The sequence below is a fragment of the Neurospora hispaniola genome (genome assembly GCF_033458365.1).
Source record: "Neurospora hispaniola strain FGSC 10403 chromosome Unknown B0T23scaffold_2, whole genome shotgun sequence".
Taxonomy (NCBI): Eukaryota; Fungi; Ascomycota; class Sordariomycetes; order Sordariales; family Sordariaceae; genus Neurospora; species Neurospora hispaniola.
In genome coordinates, this window is record NW_026944407.1 from 1768474 (window position 1) to 1791000 (window position 22527).

The window sequence follows — 22527 nt, forward strand, 5'->3', positions numbered from 1 at the left end:
CAATCAGAGGATATGCAACGGTTAAATTCGGCTTGATGCCGCATCAACGACCTCCATTTGCAATATGTCGCTTCTATTGTATGCATTGTACAGTCATGGTATCTTTAACACCCTCCCAAACACATGGCCCTTGTTATGCTGTTTCATGACTCTTTGCTCATTCAAAGCTTATGCACATACCTCGTCGCTGATGGTGTTCCATTTTCCGAGGAACCTGGCCATCAAAAGTCAGACACACTTTTGGCTTTCATCATCCCTTTCAGTAGTTTTGCCGTCTTTACGCACTGTACTTGTTGTCCTTCACCCACTTGGCAACATCCTCGCCGTCACGCTCAACCCACGCAACCTTGGAGCGGATAGCATCCAAGCTCTGGGCCAAAGACATTTCGAAGCCGTTGGTGTTCTTGCCCTCGAAGAACTTCTCAACCTTAGCCAACTGCTCTCTCTTGGTGAAGCTGGAAGTGAAGATGGTAACAAGGGTTCCGAGCATCGACAACTGAGGAGGGAACCTCTTGACGAGCTCATCCCAGTTCTCGGTCATCCAGTTGAAGAGAGCCTCGATACCCTCAGGGTGGCTACGGAGGCCAGCAGTGGGCATGTACACATCCTGGTCCTTGATCTCACCGCTGAATAGAAGGTCGAGGGTCCGCTTGATGAGCTCGGGGCTTCTGGCGCGACCGAGGCAGCGGAGAGCGGTATTGCGCTCATCGCTGTTGGTGGAGGTACGGTAGAAGTTGAGAACAGCATCATACTAAAGGGTGAAAATTAGAGACTGATTAGCGCCGGGTTTTTACGTGTTCATTGGATATACGAAACTTACCTCCTCCTTGCCACCGTACTTCAAGGCTATGCTGAAGACGCTGCCACGAATATTGGGGTGGATGGCCGACTTGTCGCCAGCAATGAACTTCTTAAACATCTCCTTGGCAGCAGCGATGATCTTCTCATCACCGCAGAGGCCGGCATTGCCAAAGAGCATGGCCTTGAATTGCTGCTCAATGTGACCATCGCTCTCAGAGAACTCCCAGCCCATCTCGTGAGCCCTAGGGCTAACAAGCTCACGCTGAAAAGCCTCAAGGCCATCGCGAATAGCCTTGTCCTCAAAGATCCAAGCAGCCTGAACAGCAGCAACGCGAGAGATGATCTCGCTCCAGACAATGAACTCCTTCTCAGAGTCGAATCGCTTGAGAAGGGTCAGAACACCAGAGGTCTTCTGGTAGCCCGAAGAAGCAAGGGCACCGGCATCGGCAATCATACCAGCTCTGTCCTCGACACTGAGGAGACCTTCTCTGGCCGCCTCACCGAGCTTCTCAAGACGCTCAGGAGTGTAAGAGGTACGGTAGAGACCGGTGTGGTTCGCGTTGAGCTTGAAGAACTCAGTGCTGGGAACCTCGAAACTATCCTCACGCTTGTCAAGGGTAAGGCTTTCATCAATGCCATCCTTGGAGCGGAGGCCGAGGAAAACAGGGAAGATGACCTTGTCCTCCTCAGGCTTGACGTCACCAGTACGGAGGAAACGGTTCTGCTTGACGTGGATGGTCTTCTCGTCCTTCTCGGTAACGGTAACGACTGGGTACCCCACGTGCTTGGTCCACACATCCATAACCTCCTCGACGCTCTTGCCGCTAGCATCGCCAAGAGCAGCCCAGAGATCACCAGTCTGAGTGTTGCCGTAGGCATGCTTCTTGAGGTAACGTCTAACACCCTCCAAGAAGACATCCTCGCCGAGGTAGGTAGAGATCATGCGCAGAACACAAGAGCCCTTGGAGTAGGAGATGGCATCGAAGATCTGGTTGATTTCGTCGGCACGCTTGACAGGAACCTCGATGGGGTGAGAGCTCCTGAGGGAGTCAAGGGCGAGAGCCCGCTGGAGGTTGTCCGTAACATAAGTTTCCCAGACCTTCCACTCAGGGTAAAAGATGTTGCAAGAGTACCAAGAAGCCCAGGTAGCGAAGCCCTCGTTGAGCCAGAGGCCATCCCACCAGTCCATTGTAACCAGGTTACCGAACCACTGATGAGCAAGCTCGTGCTGGACAACCTCGGCGACGCGCTCCTTGGTAGCAGCACCGCTGACCTTCTCGTCCAAGAGGAGATCGACAACTCGGTATGTGACAAGACCCCAGTTCTCCATGGCACCCTGAGCGAAGTCGGGAATGGCAATCTGGTCCATCTTGGGGAGAGGGAACTCGATGCCGAAGACCTTCTCGTAGAAAGCGAGGGTCTTGGCAGCAAGGTCGAGCGAGAAGCGACCGTGCTCGATATTCTGTCCGGGAGGAGCGTAGACGCGAACGGGGACACGGAAATCGTTAGTCTCAATGTAGTTGAGCTCACCGACAACAAAGGCGACGAGGTAGGTAGACATGAGGGGCGACTTGTTGAAGGTAACGGCCTTCTTGCCATCCTTAACCTCAGACTCGGAAGCAACATCCATGTTGCTGAGGCAGGTCAACTTCTTATCGGCAATGAGGGTGACGGTGAACTCGGCTTTCAAGGAAGGCTCGTCGAAACAGGGGAATGCGCGGCGAGCATCGGTAGGCTCCATTTGACTGACGGCCAAGAGACCTTGTGTGCCATCAGGGTTGATGTAGGTCGACCTGTAGAAACCGGCCATCTTGTCGTTGAGCTGGCCAGTGAACTGGATCTCGAGCTGTGCCTTGGCGCCCTTGCTGACGGCATTGTCAAAGTCGAAGGTAGAGACCTGGGTAGTCTCGTTGTAAGAGACCTTGGGCGACGAGCTATTGGCAAAAAGTTAGCTTGGTCGTAGCCATAGAATCAATGCAGGGGCAAAGTAAGTACAACAAGTGAACAATACTGCGGGGGGCGGGGAGGTGAGCTCGCTGACCTAACAGTCTGACCACCAGAGGTGATCTTGGCATTGTGAATGTCAATCTCTAGAGTGTGGAGGGAGATAGACTTGGAATCCTCCTCGACATCGAGGTCGATGACGACGGTACCATCAAAGGTGAGCTTCTGGAAGTCGGGCTCGAGGGTGATGTGATAGTGTTTGGGAATGACGTTGGTGGGGAGAAGCTCGCGGCCCTGGATGTTGACCCCACTTGCCACATCGGCTTGGGCGTGTGTTCTGCACATCTTGTGGTTGCGATACGAACAGTAGCGGACAGGAGTTTGGTTGCGACGAGGGCGGACTGGTCGGGTTGCTGAAAGACGTTGGCGGGGGGTCAATGGCGAAGCAGGAGTAGAGGCAACAGAGTAGAAGCGTGATGGTCCTGGGGAGGAAGTCGAGCTATAACTGCGGGGGAATGATCATATCAGCGCTTGAATTCCATTGGACTGCCTTTATTGGAGGTCCCCTAGCCCCTTGACTATCCGCGGCTGTCAGTGTGTCCAGATGTTCACTGGAACATCGTCCACTTTGAGCCCTCCGCTTATGACGGTGCGTGCGTGGGTCCCGGTTCTCGCCAGATCTCCCCCCGGACTGGACAGCTTCCATTTCCGTCGCTAAACAGGCAGGTGGTCTTTCTTGGGTTACCGGGCTACTTGGGCTTACAGAGAGGCGGCGAGTCTAGTCGTGGCTTGGTGAGTTCCCAAAAGTGAGATCTTGGATCGAGGCAGAACACTTCTTGCTCCTTGACAAGCAGGCCGAAGAGAAAGACAGTTGCGAATCATGATTGACCGACAATGTAAACAAACGAAGAAGTAAGAATGTCCTTATATGGAAGTACAGTGGAACCGGCTGCGTATCGTCCTGTCAAACAGCCCGGTTACGTAGAGGTATAGTGCAGCACACAACAGCCGCAGAAGGAGAAGACAGACCGTAGAGGTACAGAATGAGACTGACGTTTGCAGGCAGTGAGTGAGGACGCACAGCAAGCGGTCGCGTTAACAATTTTTTTGCGACGCACCGGCAATCCCTGCCTTTAAGTGATTGGAGGGAAGTCAGGGAACCCCTCGAAACCCCTCCATGCCACCTGCCCACTACGGGTTGGGGTGCTTGGGGCGTTTGACGTCGCCTGAAAAGCGCGACATTGGTTGACTCTGGAGATGTCGCTGAGTGAGTTGAATGGACGGCATTATGCTCGATTTGGCAGGCGGTCTGGAAGCTCAGCCGACTGTAGCCAGCAACTGCCCAAACAATACTGATGTTTCTGCTCCGTTGACAAGTGAGAGACAAGTGAGGGTTGATTGTGTTTCATAGACCTAAACTCGGTCATACAGTAATGGTTTCATGCAACGCCCTCTCAAACGTACGTTTTGTGGTTACGGCGGGAGCATGTAGTGTAATAGATGAGCGAGTCGCGACAGCATCCGAGTTGAAGCAAATGTCAGGCGAAAAGGGTTGTGGAAATTGATTGAGAATGTGTTGGAGAATGAGGGGAGAAGAAAACAATTCAGTTACATACGGGTATCTCGTGGCCAAGTGCGCTTCCTGTCAAGGCTTGCCGGGTACCGCCTTTCCTCATAATATGCCTACCTCTAGCTTCTTGCCATTTGTAAATAGCTTCCTTCCTTCCTATATTCGTTTGTACTATCCCATAGCCTCCGGTTGTGGCCTGTCCCATCAACGGCATCCTCTTCATATACGTCACGGTATAAGTTTACTATAGACAGAGGGGTGTGCGGTGCAGGCGCTGAGCTGCACGGACTTGTCGGTCCCGTCAGCATAGTGTAGGTTACCTCTGCATTGCAATGCCATTGTGTAAGTAGGTCAATGTCAACGTCAAACGTCAAAAGATGCAGGGTCCTGATAGGGCTCGATCGGGCAAAATCTGCGGAAGCAATCGACAAAAGACGTTGCAGTGCGTTGCCTCCGGTCAGCTTTGATTTTGACAGCAATCAACCGCGTTCAACCTTAATCAAACCTAGCAATGATCACGGTTCTTTGAAAGACGCTCGTGAGCGACCCGATCTCCGAACCATAATGACATGTACAACAAGAATAAACTTGCAGACATAAAAGTACCAGATGAAAAGAAGCAGAATAGGTATGCTTGCTTTACCTCCAAGAGTCCTAGCTGGGTACCTGTTCGGAGTAGTTGGGAGTCATTGGATCTCCATTCGCCCCAGCTTATGAACTTTCAGACTTGTCAGCTTTTGTTGTACGCAGTAAGGCTAGTAAAGGCTAAACTAGATGACGAGAGTGAGCTACCGACAAAGAGGCAAAGATGATGCACAACAACCCAAAAGTCGTCAGCGTGGGGTGAAATTGCCGTTGATAAACAAAACACCCCACGGAGGAGCCTAATGACGGAGTTTGGCTCCATTGACTAATGATCCATACGGCAAAACGCCAGAGCAGAGACTGGAGCACGCATTGAGCTGGGCCGATCGATCCGTGATAGCTTGAATTGTACCGAACGTGGCCGGGGACGGCATTCATATTTTATCGGGCAGCTGCTCCGTTCAGACCGGTCGACGGAGCGGTGAGTGATGGCGGTATTCAGAGTTTCCGGACCGTAAACCTTCCCGAATCTTCTGCGGACACGGCGGGGTAGCTTCATTTTTGGCCGATAAAAGCACCGGGATGTGGAGGGTTCGGAGGAGTCCATTGGTTTTTAGCTCACGGCGCCAGACCTTAGACTCATATGACGTTCAGAGATGGGTGCCGGCACCAAAAATATATCAAATTCAGAAGGTTGCCCTAATGAAAGACTGCAAGAATTTTGCATCGTTCAGACGCTCAAAATGAAGAGGTCAGGCAGACCAGCCATCTTCTGTCCGCCTGGTATGTCTTGGCCTTTTTGTTGAGACCACGCCAGAAATAGAGCCTCAGAGCCGTGGTACCGACTTCCGTCGACTCACCACATTAGCCTGCCATCGGGTGAAACGAAAGAGACAGTTTCGCCCCATCCGTCTCGAGACCTCTGCCTTTGGTGTTTCGAGTTTGTCCGTTTGTCATCCGGTTGACATGGTGAATTGCAAAAAGCCAGGGTCTTGGGCCAGGAAAGGGCCGACGACGGATTCGCGTAGGAGTCCAGACGGAGAGGGTAGACGGAGGAGGGGTGGCTCCCGCGCGGGTGGTCGGCCAATGGCACTGAATGTCTTCGGCCAGGTGGGAGCGTCAATGGTCTCAAGGGTTGCAGGGTTCTTCTTCTTCACCTCATCGTCGTGGATGAATGCAACATTTCAACTTGTCTCGAGCAGTGCGGTGCAGATGTGTCGCTCGCCGCTGACTGTGCGTCCCTCGCCCTGAAAACAAAGTGCCCACCTCTGCTCTGCAAGCTGCAGCTTCTCGTTGCGAGAGTTTCTCACAGTCGCGACCAGCACTGCGTCAGGATTAGGTGGCCAGGTACCCGGTACGTACCCTGCGCAAGCTTCTGTTACGGGGATGAGCTCCCTGGCTGCAGACACCAGCAGGGGTGCAGCAACGGCTTGGCAGTGATTAACAGGAGGGGCGTTCCCTCTACTTACGAGGATCACCCCACCTCCCCGCCTCAATTGCGTCCTCTCCTCATCTTCCAACTTGTCAAGGACCTGAAAGCTCTTGCCGTTGCCAGGCCTCGTCCAGATTTAATATCCTGCTCTCTCCCACTTCTCTCCTCTCTTCTCCTTCCCGAAACTATCATCGCCCTTTTTTGTCCATACCAGACATACCAACCTGTAAGTGCCTATCCCGCATTGCTTCACTTGCGCTTCAGCATTAGGTCGCCTTATGATGGTGATGTCCTCCGACACCGCTCGAGTCTGATACAGCCCCGCCATCCTATTACTCCTCGACGAGGCTTGATTCGACTCATCCAAATATTTTTGTCCTGCGGGATATATCCAGCTTTGGCTCTTCTCATCCCAGCTCATAGTTGAGCAGAATCATCCAATAAACCCTCCCCATCATCATCATCTTTTTATCTTGAACCTTTCTTACAACATCCTCATCACCTTCATCCTGTCGCAACAACAAACAGTCTGTACTACCCTACCAAGCTCACCTGGGGTGCCTCTTACTTCAAAAGCAATGTTGCGTTCTCAACGGTCACATCAACAAGTGCACAAAGCTAACATCAAGCTGTCAAAAGATCCAAAATGCCCATCTCCAAGATCCACGCTCGCTACGTCTACGACTCTCGTGGCAACCCGACCGTTGAGGTTGACGTTGTTACTGAGCTCGGCCTTCACCGCGCCATTGTCCCCTCCGGTGCCTCCACTGGTACGTCAGACCGACGCTCTCTCATCCACTCTCCGATAGAAATGTACATCATGCTAACAATAACCTTCTACAGGCCAGCACGAGGCTTGCGAGCTCCGCGATGGTGACAAGACCAAGTGGGGTGGCAAGGGTGTTCTCAAGGCCGTCCAGAACGTGAACGAGATCATTGGCCCCGCTCTCATCAAGGAGAACATTGACGTCAAGGACCAGTCCAAGGTTGACAAGTTCCTCATCGACCTCGATGGCACCGCCAACAAGACCAAGCTCGGCGCCAACGCCATCCTCGGTGTCTCGCTCGCTGTTGCCAAGGCCGGTGCTGCTGAGAAGGGCGTTCCCCTTTACGCTCACATCTCCGACCTTGCTGGCACCAAGAAGCCCTATGTCCTTCCCGTTCCCTTCATGAACGTCCTCAACGGCGGGTATGTCTGAATGCCCAATCCTTTTTCTGCAAAGCAGTTAACTAACGATGTGGCAGTTCCCACGCTGGTGGCCGTCTCGCCTTCCAGGAGTTCATGATCGTCCCCTCCGCCGCTCCTTCCTTCTCCGAGGCCCTCCGTCAGGGTGCTGAGGTGTACCAGATCCTCAAGAGCCTCGCCAAGAAGAAGTACGGCCAGTCCGCTGGCAACGTCGGTGACGAGGGTGGTGTCGCTCCCGATATCCAGAACCCCGAGGAGGCCCTCGACCTTATCACCGAGGCCATCGAGAAGGCCGGCTACACTGGCCAGGTCAAGATCGCCATGGATGTCGCTTCCAGCGAGTTCTACAAGGAGGACGTCAAGAAGTACGACCTCGACTTCAAGAACCCCGAGTCCGACCCCTCCAAGTGGCTCACCTATGAGGAGCTCGCCAACCTCTACTCCGAGCTCTGCAAGAAGTACCCCATCGTCTCCATCGAGGACCCCTTCGCTGAGGATGACTGGGAGGCCTGGAGCTACTTCTACAAGACCCAGGACATCCAGATTGTTGCTGATGACTTGACCGTCACCAACCCCCTCCGCATCAAGAAGGCCATTGAGCTCAAGGCTGCCAACGCCCTCCTCCTCAAGGTCAACCAGATCGGTACCCTTACCGAGTCCATCCAAGCTGCCAAGGACTCCTACGCCGATGGCTGGGGTGTCATGGTCTCTCACCGCTCTGGTGAGACCGAGGATGTCACCATTGCCGACATTGTCGTGGGTATCCGCTCTGGCCAGATCAAGACTGGTGCTCCTGCCCGTTCCGAGCGTCTTGCCAAGCTCAACCAGATCCTCCGCATCGAGGAGGAGCTTGCCGACAACGCCATCTATGCCGGCGAGAAGTTCCGCAAGGCTGTTGAGCTCTAAGTGGTTTCATGCTGATGGAGACCCGTTCGGATGGAATCGGGACCTGGGAAGGTTTCTAGGGGTGACCGGTTGACCGACATGTGTTACCTCGGATGACCAAAGGACACGGGTATGGCTAATGAAAATGGCGGAATGACATAGAGTTTTAATGATCAATACCAAGTTTCTTTTACCCCATATGCGTTGGCAGGAACCACGTGCAAGTTTGTGACATGGATCGGTAGCGTTGGCCATCTGTTTCTCCCCTTTCCCCGCGATTCCCCGTTCCCATTCCCGGCCCGCTCCGGGCTACCCGGTACCAACACGGCACCCCTGTTACAGTAGTGCCTTGTTGTCAGGTCCGCAAGAGACTATGAACGCTGTTTTCCGAAGGAGGTCAGGATCTCTCCAAGTCGTTTGCACCCTGATAGGCTGGATTAGGCACGCAGACGACCATGTTAAATGTTGTGACTTTTCGTAGTCTAGTGATATGTCTAGCCGACTTTCGGTTATTATGTGAAGAGCTCCGCCTGTCCAACAGGTTAAAATCAACAACGGCAACAACACCGTAAATAAGCCCCGCTCGCCCGTGTTTCCCGGGCACGTTGATGGAGTAGCCGAATCCTGGACAAGGGTTTCCTATAATGGCGTACGCTTGTGATCATCGATCCATCTTGATGATCCGTCCCATGTTGCGGCGACCGTTAAATGGGGCAGTGAGAAGAGATGTGGCTGAACATTTCATCAGCCCCATTGACGTGCGATATGCAGTGGCTTTCTGAACCCCACCGTCTCAGTCCCTGCAGGTCGGAAGTTCCTGCCTGCCGGCACACATTGCGCCACACAGAAGCCGCTGCCAACAACACTTGCCAGCTGACCGCGCGGTTGCTATGGTGACTTTGCATGATTGTTTGGCCAAGGGTGAATCAACAAGCGCAGAAAATCCACACGCCCCTCTCCCTTCAACCCAATTCAGCATGGTCTAGATCGCCAAGGTCGTCATTTCTTCATACTGTACAGACTCAAAGACGACCCTCCCCATCGCGTCTCCCAAATGAATTGGTGAAAGAAAGTCCACGTTAGCGACAACGAACAAGCGACACACTGTCCCGATCGCGGGACCGTATCAACGCAAGAAAACAACAACAACAAATTGCTGGCCCCGCACCTTTTGACTTTATCGCATCCCAGACATTGAGCGATCGAAACATTTACGAGCGCGGGCGACTTTCGCCTTCTTACACGTAACAGCAGAGACGTCAGACAAGATGACACCCCAAGATGACTCCGTCAACTTTGACATTATTGAATCTCACAAGGAGAACATTCAAGCCCTCCCCAGCGGTCGCTCCGCCCGCAAACTCGCAGAACTCTTCTCTCCTTCACATGGCGCCAGCAGTTCGAGGCAAGCGCTCGCACCACAACTAACACCGACCCCGAACCCTACCGAAGTCAAGTCCGTCAACGACGCCATTCGCGCCGAATACGAAGCCGAGCTAGCCGCCTTCAATCCCGAAGAGCAAGATGATCCCCTCGACATCTACGACCGCTACGTCCGCTGGACTCTCGACGCCTACCCGTCCGCCTCAGCCACACCGCAGTCGCAGCTGCATCTGCTGCTCGAGCGCGCCACCCGCGCCTTCATCGGCAGCGCCCAGTACCGTAACGATGCGCGCTACTTGAAGATGTGGCTGCACTACATTCGCATGTTCAGCGATGCGCCCCGCGAGGCATTCGCCTTCCTCTCGAGACACCAGATCGGCGAACAGCTAGCGCTGTACTACGAGGAGTTTGCGGCGTACCTGGAGGGTGAAGGGCGCTGGGCGCAGGCCGAGGAGGTTTACAAGATGGGCATTGAGAAGGAGGCTAGGCCGGTGTCGAGGCTGGTGAGGAAGTTTGGCGAGTTCGAGCAACGACGGGCGGCACTTCCCGAGGGTGCTGAGGATCAGAGCAATAGCGTCCCTGTCCTGCCGGTGGTCAGAAAAGCGCTGGGCGTCAAGTCAGATCCGTTCCTGGCGGCGGGCGTGGAGAGGTTGCCTCGGGATCCGCAAGCGCCGAGACCTAATATGGGCGTTGGAGGAGCAGCTGCGGGACCGTCGAAGCCGAAGAGTAAGCTGGCAATCTTTTCGGATGCAGATGCGGCAGCCCAGCAACCGGCCCTGGGTTCTCTAAGTGCTGGTTCGAAGGGATGGGATAGTATTGGGAGCTTGGCTGATCGGAAGAAGGAGAATACCGTGGAACCGAAGCCGTGGGCCGGCGAGGTACTCAAAGCTGGCGGAAAGAAACCTGTACAGAAGATGCAGGTATTCAGGGATACGGTAAGTTTAAAACCCCCCATCACTCCTTTCCTCTCCTTTAAACCGATGTTGATCAAGAATAGGACTAATTGTTTACGATGGGTGGTGCGCTCGGCGTTCTGGCGCACTCGTTTTTGTATGTTATTGTACAGACCAAGAAGACTACGAATCCTATGATGATGAACAAGCAACAACTTTCTCAATCACATATTCCAATACACCATTCTCAGTCCCAGGTGACGGTGAACCCGGTAACGGGTAAGCGGGAGAGGGTATTTGTGGACCTCAGAGTGATCTACCCTACGCCTGACGAGCCCGGTACCGAGCTGAGTTTCGAAGAGATATGGGCTGCTCGAAGAGGTTGGCTGGATGTGGTCTGGGAGGACGAGAGAAAGAAACGACCACTAGATGCGATGTTGACTCCAAAGAGGGACGAAAATATGGAAGACCTGACGTTGGAGATGGCGTCGACCAAAATTGTGGCTTACCATGATGTTTTGAAACTGGACGAAAACGGGAAGCCCATCTACCCTGAACACAAGGCTGGCAGGAGCGCCAAGAAGAAAAAGGTGATTGAGGTGAACGAGACACAGATCAGTATGCACTTACGTCCCACGCCGACGAGACGTAAAACTTGCTAACGGACAACCATAGTCAAAGCCAAGCTGGACTCTCCTTCTGGGCCAAAGATGAAGAAGAGAGGCTCGTCATCAGAACCAACCATGACGCTGCACACGAAAGCAGCAACAGATGATATCTACGACATCTTCAACGCTCCGCTTAAACCTACAGCAAACCCCAGTTTAAGCGACGACGAGAACCGCTATGATTCGGATGACTATACTTGCGGTGTGGACGACACCTCAAAGAACCTTGCCACCAGTGAGGCAGGAGATGAGACCACAGTTGTAGAGGCAATCGAGGAAACGGATGTTGCAGACGAGGATGACGACGTCAAGAGCGAGTGGTCCGACTTCACAGCGCGAAAACACATTCCTGATTACCAAGGTGGTGGGGACGAAGACCATGAAATGACGGATGTTTTGGACGAAGAACTCAACGGCCAACCTGAAACCTCCCATTCACAGTTTAATCACAACAAGGTTCCGGACGAAAACCCAACGCAGGGTGGACGTCCCTTGACTCAAAACCCCCCACCCGCACCCGAAGAATCTCCTCCTACCACGAGGAATATCTTCGTACCAGTCCCTCCCGCAGACTACGTCCCGACAAGAAGGCCGTATCGAGATCCGGTAGAAGTGGCTAATAACCGCTTGCCCTTCATGACGCCTATCACAGAAAGAACGGAGGTCTCGTCGCTCGATGTCACGTATCACCACCCAAACATGCATCACCCTATCCTCACCAAGACCCCGTCTAAGGCACCGGGCCTGCATCACGACATGAGGGATGACATGTCCGTGGATGGTGAGGAGGAGGACGGCCAATATTCTGAAAATGAAGATGAAGATATGCTCGAGCCGGAGAGCAGTCCGCTGCGTGAGATTCCTGAGGGAAACGAGGAAGAAGAGGAGCAGCAAGAGAAGTTCTCGCCGATTCCAGTCTTTCATAGCCAGTTGGGCCAGAATCAGCCTGCGGTCAGATCCCCTCTCGCCGTGAAGTCAGTTACCACATCACCTTTGGCACACAGAGCGGTGTCTCCTCTTGCGCCCAGGCTTCCGGGGCCTATCATCAAAGAACTTCAGTGCAACCCCGTCGACGAGCTCGTCCGCAAGAAGATCCTCGCCAATGTTTATCCTCCCCTCACCTCGTACGAGGGCTTCCACGACCACCGCCACGAGAAGTTCCGCAAGGGCGCCGAAATCCGCAAGTTTGCTCAAGCCCAGTCCGCGGCTAGTAAGCGCGGGAGGAAGAGCACCTCTGCCGACAAGCGCGATTCCCTAAACGAGCCGCATCCTATCATGTTGCAGCTCCCCGGCAATCCCAGCACCAAGTACACCATCAAGAAGGAACTCGGCGCCGGTGCCTATGCCCCTGTCTACCTGGTCGAGAATTCCAAGCCTACTAAGACTGCCTCCCGAACTGGTTATGGTTATGGGCAACAAGAGAACGAGAACAACAACCTTCCCGCCCACCTAATCCGTCACCCCCGCGAAGCCCTCAAGATGGAACAACCCCCGACGGCTTGGGAATTCTACATAATGCGCCTCGCGCATACCCGCCTCCTCGCCGCCAACACTTCCTTACACCACCGCGCCCTCGCTTCCCTCAGCCCGGCCCTCGAGCTACACCTCTACCAAGACGAAGGCTTCCTCTTCCTCCCCTTTTTCCAGCATGGCACTCTGCTCGACGTGATTAACCTCTTCCGCTCAGAGTCTTCAGGCGTAATGGACGAGCAGCTAGCCATGTTCTTCACCGTCGAACTCTTCCGGGCCATCGAGGCCTTGCACTCGGCGGGCATCATGCACGGCGACGTCAAAGTCGACAACTGTCTCCTTCGCCTGCCTACGACGACGGATATCTTGCCGACTAATCAGTACCACGCCGATGGATCCGGCGGGTGGGCTGCGCGCGGATTGACGCTCATTGATTTCGGGAGGGGGATTGACTTCAGGCAGTTCAGAGAAGAAGTCCAATTCGTGGCGGACTGGAAGCCTACCGCGCAAGACTGTGCGGAGATGAGGGAGGGGCGGCCGTGGACGTGGCAGATTGATTACCATGGTCTTGCCGGGGTTGTGCACGCGTTGTTGTTTGGGAAATACATTGATACGGTGCCTTGCGGAACTTCCCACTCCAGGTCGTTCGGTGGCCTCGGTGGGAATGATCAGAAAAGGTATAAGATCAGGGAGAACCTAAAGCGGTATTGGCAAACGGATATTTGGGGCCATTGTTTTGATTTGTTGCTGAACCCCGGGAGCTATGTGGATGAGGAGGAAGGGGGGAATATGCCTGTCCTAAAGGGGCTGAGGACGGTTCGGGAGAGGATGGAGGGCTGGTTGGAGGCGAACTGTGAGAGGGGCGTGGGTTTGAGGGGGTGGATGGGAAAGGTTGAGGCTTGGTCTAGGGGGAGGAGGTAAAGAGTTACGTTGGTGGGAGGGAGGGTAAGCGATCGTAGGTTTGATTTTCGCAGATGGTGGATTGTTTTACTTTGCTATACACCGTGCCGGGGTTGACTGGTTAGGACACACAAGGAGTTGACAGGCAAGGCATCGAGGTTCTATTAAGAGCAAAGGACATTGCTGAACATGATGGGGGGATTTTGATTTTCTTACTAGGATGGACGTACAATTACTTTTCCATTCCCCCTTTTATGGTGGCATCTGTCTATGCAATCTTATATATATATACAAGCTTCAAAGCACCGTACCCCCAACTCCGTAGCTAAATAGTGTCTGTTCATTGTCGGTATACGATAGATCATGACAAAATAATGCAGACACTCCGTCTATGCTTGAATGCCTTTGGTCATCCATCGAGTTTTACTCGTGATCCTCCCCCTCACTCTCCTCCTTTACCTTTTTCTTGAAGAAGCTCGATATCGACCCTCCCGCAGCCGCAGCCCCCTTCTTTCCCTTCCCAGCCCCCTTCTTCGCATCCTTCTCAGCCTTCTTATCCACCTGCTCCTGGATCTTGGCCCTCTCGCTCGCCCCCCTTCTTTGCAACTCCTCCTCCATCTTTTTAAACTCCTCACTCTCCGCGTTCATCCCCACCAAGCTCTCCAACAACTTGATCTCATCCGCCCAAATCTGCTTATTCTCCACCATCTTCCCATCCGCCCCCTTCTCCTCTATCGGCGTCTCCAGCACCATCGGCAACCCCTGCACTGCCTCGTAGTTCATCAGGTTATGAAACGCTCTCAACCCCAGGAATCCTGTGCCGATATTGGCGTGTAGGTCTCTGCACGAGCCAAAGGGGGCTTTGCTATCGTTCAAATGGAACGCCTTGAGGTACTTCAAACCGACAATCTCGTCAAATCGCTTCATGGTTTTTTCGAAAGCCTCTGGCGTGCGTAAGTCGTGTCCCGCCGCAAAGGCATGGCATGTATCAATACACACGCCCACGCGGCTCTTATCCTCCACTCCATCAATAATCATCTTCAGATCCTCAAAGCGGGAGCCGATCACGTTGCCGGAGCCGCACATATTCTCAATAACTGTCACCACCTCTCCCGTCCCTTTCTCCTTATGCGCCCGGTTCAACTGGCTTGCAATACGCGCGCACGCTTCTTCGATGGGTTCCCCGCCCGTCGAACCGGGATGGAAGTTGTACAGCTTGATTCCCAATGTGGCGCAGCGTTGCAGGTCGTCGACAAAGTTGCCGTAGGCTTGGTCAGCTTTGGCTTTGTCGACCTGGGCGAGGTTGACGAGGTAGGAGCCGTGGGGGAGAACGTGCAAGGAGGGGGAGTAGCCATGGAGAGAGGCAAGGCGGGAGAAATCGGCGGCGGCGGAGCGGTCGAGGGGCGGTGATACCCATTTACGTTGGGATTTGAGGAAGACGGCGAAGGCGTTGGCGCCGATGTGCAGAGCGTTGGTGATGGAGTTTTGGACGCCTGTAGTTGGGGAGGTGGGAGTATGGTAGTGGTTAGTAATTTGGGGTGATTAAGGAGGGTTAGGAGAAAAGGGAGGGGGGGGGGGGGGGGGGGGGTAAACAAAACAAAAACGATGGGTGGTTGGTGAGACGACATACCTCCAGCACTGCTAACGTGGGCTCCAATGTAAAGCTTCCTCTTCATCGACTCAACTGGTGTCCTGGTTGCCAAGGGAGTGGCATCCTCTTCAGAAGCCTTGGTCTTGCGCTTCTTGGGAGCCGGCTTTTTTGCTTCTTCTTGGACAGAGTCCTTGTTCTCAATCTCTTCAGCATTGTCATCGTTTTCTTCCTCTTGGGCTTTGCCTTTGCGCTTCCTTGCAGCGACTTTCTTGACAACAACCTTCTCCTCGACAACCTCCGTCTTCTTGACACCACCCTTGGCTCGGGTACCCTTCTTGACGTCAGCGTCAGTCTCCTCGACCCTGGATTCCGCAATGGTGGCGGAAGATATTTTGGTTGCCGCCCGCGACTTTGCGCTGCGGGTTGGGCGACTGGGACACATTGTTGAGACTGGCCGATATGATCGCGAGACTCCAGAAGCACTTAGAAGGCTGAAGAGTCGGATGAAGCTGCGATTCATACAAGAGCAGAACAGAAAGAAGAAGAGAAGAGGTAAGGTAAAGTGGGTGTCACAATGATGTGGAGCACGTGTTTGCCGCGTATGGTAATTGTAAAGGTCATGACGCGCAAACCCGCGACTGCACGTGCAAGTAATTAAGACCCCTGTAGGTAAGTGCGGAGAGGATGCCAGTATGTAATTCAGTGTATGTAGTGTGTAGTGTATACCTTAAGTTCAGTTTGTCGTTTACTCGTTTGATATATGCCAAGACTTGGAGTGAAGTCTCGCCGAGACATCCTTCTTTAGTCTGCACGGTTCCCGTCACCGTCAACTTTAACTCGGAATGTCGATGTGCCGATCAAAACAAATCTTGACGGCTGTTCAGAAATTGTCGAAAAACTAACAAAAGGCTGGCTCTTCCCGTACCCCGGAACTAAGACATACCGTCAGCAACTCCATCACCAGTTGGGACAAATGAAGCAGGCAGCAGCATTCTGAACTTCCAGATACCCACCTGCTCCTTATTGCCTTGACCTGGTACCACCCGGAAGTTCCTCGAGGGAATCTCACCGACGGAAAGTGCCCAGACATTACCTACTTGCTGGCTGGTGATTTTCGAGATTCACTGTTTCTTGTCCCTTTGCCCCTTTTGCGGTAAAGCAATTGCTGACATGTCTCGGTATCTCGCCAACGACAGGGCTTGGACATGTAGATGCCACACTTACACATGAACCTCTCTTTTCTTTATTGTTTCGTCCCAGTCAGAGATACAGATCTGAATGGTCGAGTTTTCTCAGATCTACGCCTCCCATATGCGCACTTGCACGCCATCTTGTGATGTGCCGTTACACAACGCATGCTATTAAAAAGGACTGTAGCCGTTATTGAACGCTCGTACCCTACTGCCGGGTGGGCTGTGACGCGGAGTTTTGAGGCGAAAGGTAATCAAGTCACTCCCAGAGATTTACAACTCTCTACAGACTGTCCACCTTGTCAATAAAAGGTGTATCGAGGAGCTATGAGGACCCAAGTTTGGTTGGAACAAAAGCCAAGGGGTTAAAGTCCTTGCGCGACCGCCAATGGATAAATAAAGTAAAAGAAGGTACCAAAATGAGAACGTAACTGGAGGATCTCATGCACGGCCTAAATGAGACCAAAGTCTTCAGATCTGGTTCTGACCTTTTACGCCCCCATGGTAACCTACACTACTTGGCATCAAAGAGCCCCAACGAGCACAGCATAGCCGCCTCAAGTCGAAATCAGCTGGCGGTGAGGGCTGAAGGAAACATGGCTTGATTTGGCGTATCGCTGTTTGGAGACATCAAACGTCTCGAACTGGAATCGTCTGGAATACAAATCGATCTCTGGCACTTGGACTACCGAGTACAAGTTTCACCCGCATGATTTCTTTGCTCAGCTGAAGAATCCAACCTGCGCAATATCCCATTAGACTGCAATACCATTCAACTAACTGATGGTCCGGAGGGATGTTGCGATGGCTGCTGAAGTGTGACGGATGTTGATGGAGCGCGCAGTACGCAGTAGGCCGATCTGTTGGCGGCTTACGAAGCCAACCTCCACAGTCCACTTGTTCGCGGCTGGCTCGCTCCGCCCCGGGGCCTCCAAAAAGCCGCAGATACCACCCGGTCATGCAGGGCCAGAGATCCTATTTTCAAGTGTATTGTTCCTGATCGATACTGTTGACTATACTATGCTCGGATCACTTCAAGTCATCAAAGCCTCCAGGCTCGAGTCTCTCAAGTTCTGTGTGTCTCCAAGCACTACAGTACCTACTACCTACCACTACCAGCTACGCTACATCTGCCTATGTATACTGGTAGAGTTGCCTAATTCAGAGACGCCGGGTTGTTCCACGGCCCCCGCCATCTACAGCCCTAAGACGACGGGAGACGGGATAGAAGACCTAGCTTAAAGACTGGCGGCGATCAAACTAAGGGTTTCAGAAAGCAACTCGAAGCCTCTCACCCCACTCACGGGTGTCAACCAAATGCCAATCTGTTTTGGCTCTGGCGCTCTGAGCCGGCACTGAGTGGCCTCCAGACAATCGCTAAAATGGAAATTGAGGCCAGCTCAGTCGGGATCCTCATGCCCGCCGTCCGGCTGATTGCCACTGCACCATGCCGTTGCCGCCGCTAGCTCCTTCTGGCGCTGGCGTTTCTAGCGAACATTGGCGCCAGGTCGGCCGGGCCAGCCCCCAACCACAAACTGCAGGTGCAACCATCCCGGGACCGCCTGCCATTCAGCGTGCGACCAGAGCCATCCCATCAGCCATCTGTTGACTCGTCGTTTCCGGGGCCGTCATGTTTATCCCATTTCGTGGTTTTACTCACCTTTCTTTCCTTCTTTTCTCTTTACAATCTCCCGTCTCTTCGCCGTGTTCGATACCGTATCTCCAGCCCGGTGATCCTTTTATCACTTATCGTGTACATAATTTACCTCTACACTACAACAACAAGACACAATACTCTTCAAAAAAAAATGAACCAGCATTATCGTCTCTAAAAGTTAATCAATGTCCAACACCTTCGTCCTTTCTTTACAGTGACTCTTTTCTCCCCGTTAGCCCAACATCCTCCCGGCTCGGCTGCCGTAATTATATTCCAGCCCTACATAGAGTGCCGTCCGTACGATGGCAACCGTCACCGTCGATGAGGGCAGACGCTCCTCTATCGAGAAACCCACTATTACGACACCCGGTCACCTTCACTCTTCGGGCCCGACAGCATTTGAACGATTACCAGACGAAATCATCCAGCAGTGCGTCCTCATTCACTAGCTCTGTTAGGCGCAGCCATTTCTCTTTCTGTTTCCCGTGCATCGCATTCGCATTCCTAACCACAGATCGTATTGTAGGATCCTTCAAGCTGTCGATGCCAACGGCTTCGCTTCGCTGGTGCTGCTCAACGCGAAATGGAGAAGCGTCGCTCAGCAGGCCCACCTATACGCCTACCACTTATCCAACTGTCCATCCTACGCCTTGAGCCATCACAATGCCTCGCCTCCAACCGTTAGCGATGATGATCTCCCCAGACTTCGAAAACTGTTCGCAAAGGAGGTCAAACGGAATTTGTTCGAGGCGTACTTGCGTCCAAGGAAGACCATCATCAGGCTCATATCGCACTCGATCAGCTCTTCATCCGCGCCAGGCGGAGATGGCATCCAGTTCAGCCCGTCGCCAAAGGGCCACCACCTGCTAGCCTTCAACTCCTCCCGGATACATGTTATTGATGTTAGGCAACGAGACATTGCCGTTACCAGAGAGTTCAAGATTTTGCGCCGTCCTGCCGCCACATGTATCAACGATGAGGGAACCGTGCTAGCGGTTCTGTTGACCGAGATGCAAATCGACATTTACGATCTCAAGTCAACACCTCCAAGACGAACCCAGTCACTTATTTTGGACAACAGCCCTCGTGCGATTGCCCTTTCACCATGCGGCGGAGTTCTGGCAGCGGCTTACGAGGGTGGCATTGAGGTCTCTTCACTGAATCCCAACGCAACATCAACCGAAAGAAGAGCCGTCAAATGTGAGGCGGTCGATTCATTGACCTTTTCGTTCGACGGGACACAGATTTTGGGTACTACGGTTCATGCGCCACAGCCCAACACCGTAATTCTGACCGCGCCCTACTACGACCCGGTTAGTTGTGCGGTGGAGGATGATATCAGTGCGTTATGGACTACCTCAATCCTCTTCCCCAACACGAGTCGCGATTGCAGCCACGCTGTATTGATTCAGAATGGGAAACACGAGGAGGCGGGATGGACGTTCACATACGACCGCAGTTACGAGATCTTCAGGGCTGTGCGCATCGATGATCTACGAAACGGCACAACATACTTCACCGGGCCAATACCGAACCCTACCTCTCAACCGAAACTGGTACCATGTACTCTACCCGCGGCCTCTTACCATGGCGAGCTCGTATCGGCTGGCTTTCAAGGTAAGGACGTTTGGATCTACGGCATTCCTGAGGACCTGGATGCAACACCCGAAACGTCCAGCACGGGCAATGAAGGTACCTCGAACCCAAGTGCTCTGAACCGCCGCAACAGTCAACCGCCACCTCGAAATGGCTCACGCACGCAGGAAAATGATCCATCCAGAGTCCCTCAATGGCAAGCGCTCGACAAGTTGCGCAACAAACTTATCGCCGGACGCAAAATCGGCCATCTAGAAGGGGTGCATATGGTGAAGTGGGTTGGAGACTTTGAGGATTCGTCGGTGAAGGAACGCATGGTTATCGGTGCTCGAGGAATAACACCCACCAAGCCCATCACGGAGGATGATGGATTTGACTTTGTGGACGGTGGTCGGATCACAGTGATCGACTTCGACTACAGTCTAAAGAACGGCTCTCCTGTCGAGATTGTTATCGATGTGGGATCCAAAGAGCCTGAGGTACTAGAGGAGGAACACCGAGATATCGAAGCTGAAGTCGCCATTGTACGGCGGAGAACGGTTATGCAAAATAGAGGGAGTCGTGGCGGTTTGATGCGAGCTGCTACCAGCGCAGGAGCTGTTCCTCTTGTCCCAGCCCTTCCTTCTGCTTCGTCACTTGCCAGCCAGCCTTCAGCGTCATTCCAGGAGGATGACGACCCTCTCGTACCTCGTCGTGTTGGAGCACTTCCTATTCCCCGAATTGAAGCACCTTTGATAACCGAGGATACCGAGGAAATCGCGTCAATCGAAGAGCAAGAGGCCTTGGAGTCACCATACGCCCATGCCAGCCCCCGATCGGCTCCTACTCTCAGGCGTGCTGCCACTGCTGCTGCTGCCAATCGGCGCTTACACCCGCAAGCTGCTGCTGGTGGTCCTGTTCAGTATCGTCGCGCTGATGGCCGAGCCGAACATCCTCATGAAAGCGACGCCGACAACTGGGTTCCTCCCCCACCTCCATACCAGAAGGAGGACCCTGGTGACTTGCCGGCTTTCCTACGCCATGCTATTCCGCCTGTTATCCCCGCCACCATGTCCTCGACTCAAACAGACGATTACCTGGATCAAATGCGCAGGCCAAAATCGATGTTGGAGGTACCTCAAAGTCATACAGCGATACAAGTCCCACAGACAGGATCCTCTATCCCGCCTGTACCGTCCCTCTCTACCATTCCGCCAGTTCCTTCACTACCACAGCAATCGTCGTCGTCTTTGATACAGTATCATAGTGGCGGCAGTCTCACGCATTTGCCACACCTGATCCCGTACCAAGAACCACAAAGGCCATCTTCCACCGGCTCCCGATATGTGGGAGATGAGAACATTTACGACGTCTCTCCGCCTGATTCACCCAAGATGTCAGGGGTAAACCTATCTGCTGGCGGAATTCAGGCGCGTAGCGTGAGCGATAGTGGAATAGTGAGCTCTCTTCAGGTGAACTTAGCGGCCTCAACCTCGGCGTCATCTTCGCAACAGTCACACCTACCATTATCTCTCTTGCAGACAGACATTGCACCTCCACAGCAGTCAGGGTTGCCATTTGCTCTATACCCCCACAACCCGTCACCACATATCGTCATGCCAACAGAGAGTGCAAGCAGTCCGGTAGTTAGGCGGCTTTCCAACGCTGGGACATGGCCCTTGGTATCCAACCAGCCAAAAGCCCCAGTGACAGCACCAACTGACTTCATACACTCAGCGCTTCCTGTAGAAAGGGGCGAATACTATCTGCCAGCCCCTAGCCAGGATCAGTTGAGGCGTCTGAATAGCCGCTCGGGAGCTCCCCGGCGTCTTTCGGGGGGCTTCCACCCTCCACCCGACTTTCTCGGTGACGACTTCAACAACCGCTCTGCCTATTCCCAGCCTGCATCCCGCCGACCCTCAGCATTCGAAGACGTGCCTCTAATAGTCAGTACACCACAGGGTGTCTCAGGGGCCTTCGACCCGCCCGGTCGACACGCGTCCGGTCGTCGGGGCGACCCTCCCCTTCTGGCTCCCGTTCCACGCCATCCGCGCCCGCAGACGCAATCAGCCGTCATCGGAAACCGTCCAACCGTTGAGCGGCTTGAGACCATCTACAGCGTTGCGAGCAACGGTGCCAACTCGAACGCTGCTGGCGGCCTCGGTCTCGACATCCCTACGGCAACTAGATCCCTCTCGACATCTACGAACGGCGCCACCCGCGCGACGAGCCTCAACAGACGACAGAGCCGAGCAGAGAGGAGTGCGGCTAAGAACATTGCTGATGCCAAGAAAAAGGGATGGATGGGTGGTCGAAGTCGGACCAAGAGTGTCAAGGAGAAAAAGGTGAAAGGGAAGAAGCAGAAGCATGGAGATCATCTGGATGACGACGCGAGGAGTACGTGGACGGATATTACGTCACATAGCTTTCTGCCAGGTGGTATGAAATTTGAGAGTAGTGAGCAGGCGGCACAGGCCGCTAGGGAGAGGGCAGAGAGAGCGGGGGCGAGGGAGAACAAGAGAGAGAAGAACCGGGGGAAGGGTAAAGGGAAGGAGAAGGAGGAAGGGGGGGAGAAGGGAGATAAGAAGTGTGTTGTTATGTGATGTGATCACGAAAGTGATGGAAGTTTGTGTATCTGGAATGATTGGATAGGAAGGAAGTGGGCTTGGTAGTAGGGATGATGTTCGATATAGATTTGGGCATTTGACCTACACAGAAGTCATTGCACGAGCTAAGTGGTAATTCATAATCACTTAGTTTGTCGGATATAGCATAATTGTCCACAAACTAGAATAAC

The 22527-nt window shown here is 53.5% G+C and overlaps 5 protein-coding genes across 5 annotated transcripts; 3 read left to right on the forward strand and 2 right to left on the reverse strand.

Annotated features, from left to right (window-relative positions):
• Positions 1 to 277: 277 nt before the first annotated feature.
• Positions 278 to 3090, reverse strand: B0T23DRAFT_426248 (aminopeptidase 2; the record flags this gene model as incomplete). The annotated part of the gene is made up of 3 exons (XM_062839968.1): positions 278 to 751; positions 821 to 2735; positions 2843 to 3090. The coding sequence occupies 3 exons, from the start codon at positions 3088 to 3090 to the stop codon at positions 278 to 280; spliced, it is 2637 nt and encodes an 878-aa protein (XP_062695361.1).
• A 3475-nt stretch (positions 3091 to 6565) lies between these two features.
• On the forward strand, positions 6566 to 8688 carry B0T23DRAFT_75030 (enolase). Its single transcript, XM_062841738.1, has 3 exons — positions 6566 to 7102; positions 7176 to 7521; positions 7578 to 8688. The coding sequence occupies exons 1-3, from the start codon at positions 6979 to 6981 to the stop codon at positions 8422 to 8424; spliced, it is 1317 nt and encodes a 438-aa protein (XP_062695362.1). The 5' UTR covers positions 6566 to 6978; the 3' UTR covers positions 8425 to 8688.
• A 983-nt stretch (positions 8689 to 9671) lies between these two features.
• B0T23DRAFT_393392 (uncharacterized protein) lies at positions 9672 to 13738 on the forward strand (the record flags this gene model as incomplete). Its single annotated transcript, XM_062838071.1, has 3 exons — positions 9672 to 10721; positions 10853 to 11297; positions 11355 to 13738. The coding sequence occupies 3 exons, from the start codon at positions 9672 to 9674 to the stop codon at positions 13736 to 13738; spliced, it is 3879 nt and encodes a 1292-aa protein (XP_062695363.1).
• Positions 13739 to 14140: 402 nt separating this feature from the next.
• On the reverse strand, positions 14141 to 15750 carry B0T23DRAFT_426251 (AP endonuclease; the record flags this gene model as incomplete). Its single annotated transcript, XM_062839969.1, has 2 exons — positions 14141 to 15210; positions 15348 to 15750. 2 exons carry the CDS (start codon positions 15748 to 15750, stop codon positions 14141 to 14143), a joined length of 1473 nt encoding a protein of 490 aa, XP_062695364.1.
• Positions 15751 to 18282: 2532 nt separating this feature from the next.
• Positions 18283 to 22525, forward strand: B0T23DRAFT_75253 (uncharacterized protein). Its single transcript, XM_062841739.1, has 2 exons — positions 18283 to 18585; positions 18682 to 22525. The coding sequence occupies exons 1-2, from the start codon at positions 18458 to 18460 to the stop codon at positions 22331 to 22333; spliced, it is 3780 nt and encodes a 1259-aa protein (XP_062695365.1). The 5' UTR covers positions 18283 to 18457; the 3' UTR covers positions 22334 to 22525.
• Positions 22526 to 22527: the final 2 nt, after the last annotated feature.